Source organism: Pezoporus flaviventris, unplaced genomic scaffold (genome assembly GCF_033815535.1).
Source record: "Pezoporus flaviventris isolate CSIRO_AGI_PZ_B2104156 unplaced genomic scaffold, CSIRO_AGI_Pfla_v1 ptg000046l, whole genome shotgun sequence".
NCBI lineage: Eukaryota > Metazoa > Chordata > Aves > Psittaciformes > Psittacidae > Pezoporus > Pezoporus flaviventris.
The window spans coordinates 1,108,510-1,117,511 of record NW_026892594.1 but is presented as its reverse complement, the minus strand read 5'-3'; the positions used below and the strand labels follow the sequence as shown (position 1 = coordinate 1,117,511).

Sequence of the window (9,002 nt, the reverse complement as noted above, 5' to 3'; positions counted from 1 at the left end):
GTCTGGATTTTCCCATTCAAAAGCAAATAAATTCTGGTTTTCTTTGGCCAACGGTAAGCAAAAGAGTCTTAAATCCAAGATGGCAAACAATTTCTGATTCAATTTAGTCTATAAGGTATACGGATTAGCTATTACTGGATGAATATCCTCTAAAAATTTGTTGATTCCTGAGATCTTGAACCAATCTGCAACTTTTCTTTATTGGCAAGATAGGAGTGTTATATTCCAATTCCTATTCAATTAATAATTTATATTTTAAAATTTATCAATGGTTTTTTTTTAATTCCCTTTCCTGCAATTTTAGGGGATATTGTTTTATTCTAATTGGGCAGGCCCCTCCCTTTTTATTTCTATATTAACAGGCAAAGCATTTTTTGCCTTACCTGGAACTTCCATACTCCCAGATATACCTGGATTAAGGATTTCTTCTATGTCAGGGAGGTCCTCCTGTTCGCTTTTTCTGTTGAATTAAAGATAAACTCAAAACTGCAATTAATTGATCGTTTTTAACTCTTAATTCCATTTTGATTTCTTTAAATGTTGCTTCTTGCCCTAATAAAGATTTCAAAGAGCTTAGCATGCATAAAAATTTTATGCGTTCCTATTTGTTTTCCCAATTTGTACTTTAAGGGTTTCAGAAAGAATGCCTCTTGTTGCCTTTTTTGGTTTCGGGTTTTGGTTTTTTTTTTTCTTTTCCTTGGTGGGCAGTAGCTCCCCCATCTGTAACAAATTCTTTTCCCTCTGATTTAACGCCGAATAAGTTGCTCCTGTATCTGTAAGCGGCGAGGAGAAGCAGACAGGCCAACCCAATATGGGTGATAAGCAACTTCTACTTTATTTGTGACGCAGCTCACACATATATAGGAGTGGTATTCAGCCACTCCTTCTTGGCATAACAGTATTGGTTAGCCCCCACAGCTTCCTCCACATTCTCCTCCCAGGTCCGGTCTCCGGCCACCTGTGGGGGCCACCCCCTGCCTTGCTTGCACAGTCCTCCAGAACTCTATGGTCCTGCTCTTAGAGTCATTCTGCAACAATTCCCCCCTTTTTCTTTGTGCAAGCAAGGCATTATGGGTTATTCTGTTCACCTGTTTTATCACACAACTATAAACAAGTCTAACAGCTACGATGATTAACCTAATCAATGATACATAAGTGCAATACTTTAAACAGCAGTGTTTGACTCAACCTGTAATGCCCCGTGAAAACAACCATCTAATTATTCTTAGAATACTGCTCATTTACTATTGCTGGGTAAGCTGAGCCAGGGTTCTCAGCTGTGCGTGCATCGAATTAGCATAATTAGAGAGACTCATACAACACATTCCATCAAACTCTTCACATCCATGCCCCTGTTCCAACAACAAAAGGTTCTGCAGTGTTGCATGTCTTACAGAGTCAACATTAAAACAAATCAGGAATTGCCTTCGATGTAGAATTGTCTGCTTAGCAACTCAGCAACCCAGTCTGCTTAGTTGAGCTGAAGCACTTACAGTGATTTGGCATATTATGATTGGATGCATGTTTTGAAGACCCTTAGTGACTAACATATAATTGTTTAAACACAGGTGTGAGAACTCAACCTTGAAAGCTTGCCAACAGTCCACAGTTCTCATTAACTTGGTGAATTCCAGCCTCTTATCTTGCTTGCTTAAGCTTCTTCAGGCCTCTCATGGCCTTGCTGTATCTTTCAGGACTATTCAAAGTTTATGTACCAATTATGCATTCTCCTGTGAGAACACTGTCTCCACATCTCCCCCCTTTTGTTTTATCCAGTAACAAGTCGCTACTACAGCAAGGCACACACACATTTACATTAGCAGAGTAACTATTACAGGGTGCAGCAGCATGTTGAAGATGCTGATGGCAGTGAAGGACTAGCCAAAGAAATTTCTTACCAGTGGAATTCTCCCCCCTCTTAAATTTGTTCCATCACCTGCTTTATAACACTACCATTGTATTAAAACTTTTCTAGCTTTTGCCTTAGCATTTTCTAGCAGCTACTGCAAATTTCCATACTCTAACATCTCTTTTACAAGTGACAAATCTATACAATACAAGGTGCAGTTTCTTATTAGCAACTAGCTAGTAAATACAGGTGGTTTTATACACAAAATCACAAGCTCTAATAATAGCTACTTTACAAGCACACATATTCAGGATGTTACTTTTCATCTGCCCCCAAGTGATGTTTTGCAGTCATTCGTTTTTCTCTATCTCAGTCTGCTTGGGGTATTCACGGTCAGCTCCTGTAGCTGAGGCATCAGGTTTATCCATTCGTCTGTCCAGCTCATGGCAAGGCTTGACAAACTTTGCAGGCAGTCACCATGGACCTGTAGGCAGGAGGGCACAAATACACCCCCTCCCCCAGGTTATCAGTTCTTCAGAAGCAGACAGGTCAAAGTTAAATGTAACATCATTACTCTCTCTCTCTCCCCCCCTCTCTTTTTTTTTTTTTTTCAGTCCCTGCAAAAGCCATCATTACTCCCACTACAGTCCCACGTACAGAACGTGGCACAAGGACCCTGTGGAGACTAACAGCAAACCAGCTCCGAGAAGCATCACTGCAGTGCGAGGTGGCAGGCTCAACCTTAGCGGGCATCCCTGCAGAGGCTCTGCCTCCCCCACATCGCATGAGGCTTGGGCTTTTATACTGACCAAAATGCACACTCATTCCGACACAGGTGGCCAGCCTGTGCTGGAAGAAGTGGCCAGCAGTATCTACAGAGGTCTCCAAGAGCTGATAGAAACCTGGACATACTTATATTTACCAACTTCTAGTACATGAGTATCACAGAGAAACTGTATGGGCTCTCCCTGTCAGCTGCAAGAAAAAAATCATAACATATACAGCTTGAGTATAAGAGGATTTTAACGCATACGCGGTCACTGTTTATCAGGCCTCCTTAACTATTTTGAGATCAAGAGCTTCCCACTCTTTAGCCCCCTGCTGTGTAGTAAACACACGATATGCAAAGATGCCCATTGCAGAAAATTCCCCAGTAATGATCAAATATTTGGTTACCCATTGTTACAGCTGAGCGTCTCCAGGGCCAGTAAGTCTGAGCAGACCTACCCGGGAGACGAAGAGTCAGGGTCTGGAAGCAGAGGATATAAATCTGGCTCGGATTCAGGGGATTCGGGGGCTGATCCTGCGCCGAACTCGGGGTCTCCGTTGCTCGCAGCTGTGTCTTTCTTATCAGGTGTATCTCGTTCGGTATGTAGCCATCTGCAGACCTGGCTCCTCCGTGACTGAGTTACAATTTTTTTTTCACTCTAGGGCGTAGTGGGTTGGAGAGGCTCGCGGTTCCTTTAAATCTCCCGCTAGCGCATGATCCCTATTTTCTACTGCGTGCTTCACAGTGGCGCCGCAATCGATCCGGCGCCGAGGCACCGCCCTCTTTCTTTCGGATTTCTCGACATTTATCATGCGTATACCTTCTAATATACTTTCTCTGTCCTTTTCAAAGTCCCTACTTTCGGAACTGGGGTGGTGGGGGAGCAGGGGGTTACACCTCCTCCGCGGCACCTTCTGATGGAGGGGGAGAAAAGGAAGGCGGGGGTGCGGGGTGGGGGAGGTGCGGGGTGGGGGGGTTGGGAAACCCTGTGCTCCCGCGAGTTGGGGGGGGGGGAACGAGTTGTAATCTTCCCCCGGTTTCAACCGACCGGGGACGTCTGTTCCTAGTTTCTCCGTTGCTACCGCGGCAGTTTTCTTTTCTGCCTTGTATCTTTTTATACAGTTCATTACTTCCCTCCGTGGTTTACCGAGTTTCTTTGCCTTTTTATAATCATTAAGCACTGAGTCAAATAGTTCATCACCAAACTTTCGCCACTCACTCTCCTCAAATATTGTATTAGGATCTGCAAAAAAAATCTCTTAGCCTTCCCTAGCCACTAGACCTGCTAGCTGCTTTAGAGTCTCAGGCTCAATTCCCCGCTTTTATAAAAAGCACTGTAATAAGTCCAGGGCTACCTCTCGGTCCATTTTCATGGCCAGCCTTTTCCGGATCGTCTTCTTCTGGGTCGTCCTGTAACCTCGGTCTCCGGATCGGCCTCCCGACGCAGCAGTGTCTGGTACGCCCCAGCGGCGGATTCTTTCGGTTAGTCCAAGCACCCGGGTCCGTCACGCCACCGCAGCAGCATTGCCCGCGCTTCCCGGCCGCTGCCGCCGGCGCCGCTCACTCGCCGTTCCGGGTCCCCGTCGACCGGGGGCCTGTATCCCGGGTCCCCGCTAGTCGGGGCCCTGTATCCCGGGTCCCCGTTAAACCGGGGCCCTGTATTCCGGGTCCCCGTCGACCGGGGCCCTGTATCCCGGGTCCCCGCTAGTCGGGGCCCTGTATTCCGGGTCCCCGCTAGTCGGGGCCCTGTATTCCGGGTCCCCGCTAGTCGGGGCCCTGTATCCCGGGTCCCCGTTAAACCGGGGCCCTGTATTCCGGGTCCCCGTCGGCCGGGTCCCTGTATTCCGGGTCCCCGCTAGTCGGGGCCCTGTATCCCGGGTCCCCGTTAAACCGGGGCCCTGTATTCCGGGTCCCCGTCGGCCGGGTCCCTGTATTCCGGGTCCCCGCTAGTCGGGGCCCTGTATCCCGGGTCCCCGTCGGCCGGGGCCCTGTATCCGGGGCCCTGTCGACCGGGGCCCTGTATCCCGGGGCCCTGCTAGCCGGGGCCGTGTATCCCGGGTCCCCGTCGGCCGGGGCCCTGTATCCGGGTCCCCGTCGGCCGGGGCCCTGTATTCCGGGTCCCCGCTAGTCGGAGCCCTGTAATCCGGGTCCCCAGCGACCAGGGCCCTGTAGTCCGCGTCCCTGTTCGGGCGCCATTTGTAAGCAGCGAGGAGAAGCAGACAGGCCAACCCAATATGGGTGATAAGCAACTTCTACTTTATTTGTGACGCAGCTCACACATATATAGGAGTGGTATTCAGCCACTCCTTCTTGGCATAACAGTATTGGTTAGCCCCCACAGCTTCCTCCACATTCTCCTCCCAGGTCCGGTCTCCGGCCACCTGTGGGGGCCACCCCCTGCCTTGCTTGCACAGTCCTCCAGAACTCTATGGTCCTGCTCTTAGAGTCATTCTGCAACATGTATCCACTAAAATTCCACTTTATTTCCTCTAGTCCCTAGTTTTCATGTAACCAGTGGATCTGCTAGGGTAGATTCCCCAGGTCCCTTGTCAGTCCAGTTGCAATTCAGCTACCGGAGCCACCCCATGACACTCCCCTGCCCAGGGCAGTCTTACTTCCAACGTCCAAAACACCCTACAGCACGCACACACACACATCCGGTCCCATAGGAGAAGAACCCACTCCCCCTCCGCCAGACATCCCTCCACCTCTGCCTCCCCAGCACTCATCCCACGCTCAAACACAGGAGCTGCCCGAGCTTCTCTCCTTTCCCCCTTGGTTTTCCTTAACTTTAAGCATTTTCACCAGTATCACAAAGACCAAAATCAGAACTGTAAGAAGCCACAACATAAGTCAAATACCAGTAAAATCCAAAACCTTTTGTACAAGACGGAACATTGGAACAGGCTGCCCAGGGAGGTTGTGGAGTCTCCATCTTTGGAGACATTCAAAACCCGCCTGGACACATTCCTGTGTAACATTATGTAGGTGTTCCCGCTCCGGAAGCGGGACTGGACGAGATGATCTTTTGAGGTCTCTTCCAATCTCTAGCATACTGTGTGTAAACTAGAACTAATTGCAACAGATAGGTAGCCGCTTAGATTGAAGTCACTTGTTTTACGTTAATTAAATATAGAGGTCCGTGAATTACACAAACATGCTCTAACCAACATACAGGCAGAGACGAGCAGTGGGGGGGGAAACGAGTTATTATTTATTGGCCCAAGAAAGCAGCCACAACAAGTGCAGGCTGCAGCATGGCATCCTCAGCACAGCTCCCTTGGGCCTGGCGCTGGCAGCAGGGCGCTACTCCTCCACACGTGGGGTGAGGCATGAGCAAGCGAAAGCCTTGCGCAGAGCCCTCAGCACTCTCCTGAAGCGGGAGAGTCGTCGCCGTGGGGCCGCTCCTTGGTCTGGAAGAGTGGCAATGCCTGTGGAGGAAGAAGAGCTGTAGGCAAGGGACTTCCTTTGGCAACCCGTTCCAGTGCCTCACCACCCTTACAGTAAAGAACTTCTCCTTAACAGCATCCTCATTGGCCTCCTTCAGATACTGGAAGGTCTGCTAGGAGGTCTCCACGCAGCCTTCGGCCCATGGAGGGGAGGCTGGGACACACCCGAACTCACGCAAACACTGCTGCCGGTCTGGCCTGGGTGCCACCCAACTCGGGCAAGTACCTGGCTGGTTCTCGCTGTCCTGAACTACAGCAGGCGACGTTGACGGTGACTCCACATCCAAGCTTTGTGCCACGTCTGGCTCTTTCACCTGCTGCTGCCTTGTTCCCTGGATGACAGTCACAGCCTTGCCCAGATGTTTCCTCACAAAGCGTCTGAGCCTACCCTGCAGGGTAGCAAGAGCACAGGCAGGGGATGGGGGCAATGTCAGTGGGATGACACAGGCAGCACCAGAAATAGCCCTGTCACAAAACCTGGGAGCTGCCGTCCAAGGCCTTGGGATCCCCGGTGCCAACCACACGCGCCTCACTCACCTGGCGCCGAGAGTCCCGACACAAGGGAGAAGCTGCTGCATCTCCACTATCATCTGCTCCTGGAGGAATGTGGGATGTTCCAGGCTCTGTTGCAGGGATCTCAGTCAAGAAAGCAGCCACTTCATCCTCAGGCACTGTTGGGGAGGCAGCGGCTGCACTGGCCTCTCCCTGAGGCTCCGAAGCCACAGCAGACTCAACGTGCTCAGGTGCTGCAGGCGTCAGTGCTGCCATTGACACACTCAGGATTTGGGTCATGTCCTGATACTCCACCAGCTGTTGGCTGGTTCCCTCTCCTGTTGCGTCCATGCCCATGCTGGTGGGGCAGCTGGATCCCTCCTGGGGATCTGCATGGGTGTCCTGGAAGTGGTCTGGGACTGAGAGGTTGACCCAGAGGTTGCGTATGGTGACCTCTTCCACTTCGGAAAGCTCTTTGTCCATGGCCTCTTCCCATTCCTCTTCTTCCTTTCTGTCTAACTCCTCATCGTCAGCTTCCTCGCCCAAGGTCCCTGGCGCTTCCTGTAAACACACAACAGGGATGAGGAAAATCAGTTGAGGGAGCAGTGGCTGGCCACAGGCAGAGGAAGGCTCATCCCGCTGTCCTGTCCCATCCTGTCCTTGGCACTCACCTGCCTGTGACTGGGCATCCGTCCCCGCCGCAAGGCGAAACGAGGCCTCTGGCCCTCCTGCTGCTGGAGCTCCCTTTCCACAGAGCTGCCCAGCAGCCAAGGCAGGCTGGCTCTCCTTTGCATGTCGAGCCTGTGACTGGTGTGGGCCATGCTGCTCCTCTCCGGCTCCTCCAGAGGCTCTGGCATAGGGAGCAGCAGGAATCTCTCTGCCACAGGTAGCCCATGCGAGACTCCTGCTTGAATCTCCACAGTATCTCCGGTGCCAGCCATATGTGCCTCGCTCACCGGGTGCCCAGATTCACGATCAAAGGCAGAAGCTCCTGCTTCTCCTTCGTTGGCTGCTTCTGGGGCAGAGTGGCATGCTCCAGCCTCTGGCACAGGCATCTCAGGCCATGAAGCTGCCACTTCCTCTCTCTGTGTTTCTGGCAAGACAATGGCTGTTTCAGCCTCTCCTTGATGGTCTCCACACACAGGAGACTCAGTGTCCCCAGTCCACACAGATGCCATTAGTGCCATTGCCTCATCTGAGTTTTGGGACATGTCCCGATGTTCCGCCAGCTGCTGGCTGGCTCCCTGGACAACGGCCAGGCTCATGATCAGGACCTCTTCAGAGATGGTCCTGGCCGTTTCTTCTACAACCACCTCACAGGCATCAGGGCTGAGCAGGGCAGGTACCTGCCTCTGTGCCTGTGGTGCTGCCTCCTGCTCGACGCAGGCAGGAGAAACTGGTGCTGGTTCCACCTCCTCCTGTGCCACTGGAGTGAGACGTGCGCGGTGCGCCTCTTCCTCTGCATATGCAGCTAATGTAGAGGCTATAGATTCAGTGGCTGTGGATTCGGCTGGGATAGGAGACGTGTTCTGCAGGTCTCCACCTGCCTCCCCTGTCACTTCAATGTCCATGCTGCTGGGGAAGTCAGACCCCTCCTGGATGTCGGCCTGGGGGTCCTGGAAGAGCTCTGGGACCAAAGGGTTGACCCAGAGGCTACGTATGGTGATCTCTTCCTCTTGGGACAGCACTTTATCAATGCCCTCTACCCACTCTTTCCCCTCTTTGTCCACTGCCGCGTCAAGCATTTGGGTCACAACCTGAGGTTCTGCCAGCTGCTGGCTGGCCCCCTGGACAACAGCCAGGCTCATGATCAGGACCTGTTCAGTGATGGTCCTGGCCGTTTCTTCTACAGCCATCTCATAGGCATCAGGGCTGAGCAGGGCAGGTACCTGCCTCTGTGCCTGTGGTGCTGCCTCCTGCTCGACGCAGGCAGGAGAAACTGGTGCCGGTTCCACCTCCTCCTGTGCCACTGGAGTGAGACGTGCGCGGTGCTCCTCTTCCTCCGCAGATGCAGCTAATGTAGAAGCTGTCGACTCAGTGGCTGTGGGTCCGGCTGGGATAGGAGACGTGTTCTGCAGGTCTCCACCTGCCTCCCCTGTCACTTCAATGTCCATGCTGCTGGGGAAGTCAGACCCCTCCTGGATATCGGCCTGGGGGTCCTGGAAGAGCTCTGGGACCGAGGGGTTGACCCAGAGGTTGCGTATGATGATCTCTTCCTCTTGGGACAGCACTTTATCAATGTCCTCTACCCACTCTTTCTCCTCTTTGTCCACTGCCGCATCCAGCATTTGGGTCATGCCCTGAGGTTCCAGCAGCTGCTGGCTGGTTTCCTGATCCACTGCCACAGCCTGGACCAGAGGCTCCCTTGTGCTGAGCAGGGCTGCTCCCTGTGGAACCAACTCACAGGCATCTGGGCTGAGCAGGACAGATGCCTGACTCTCTG

The 9,002-nt window shown here is 52.2% G+C and overlaps 1 protein-coding gene across 1 annotated transcript; it reads right to left on the bottom strand.

The window, feature by feature from the left end:
- Window positions 1–6,855: 6,855 nt before the first annotated feature.
- LOC133276744 (uncharacterized) lies at window positions 6,856–7,824 on the bottom strand. Its single transcript, XM_061467880.1, has 3 exons — window positions 7,227–7,824; window positions 6,992–7,116; window positions 6,856–6,897 (listed from the first exon to the last, which is right to left on the bottom strand). Exons 1-3 carry the CDS (start codon window positions 7,822–7,824, stop codon window positions 6,856–6,858), a joined length of 765 nt encoding a protein of 254 aa, XP_061323864.1.
- Window positions 7,825–9,002: the final 1,178 nt, after the last annotated feature.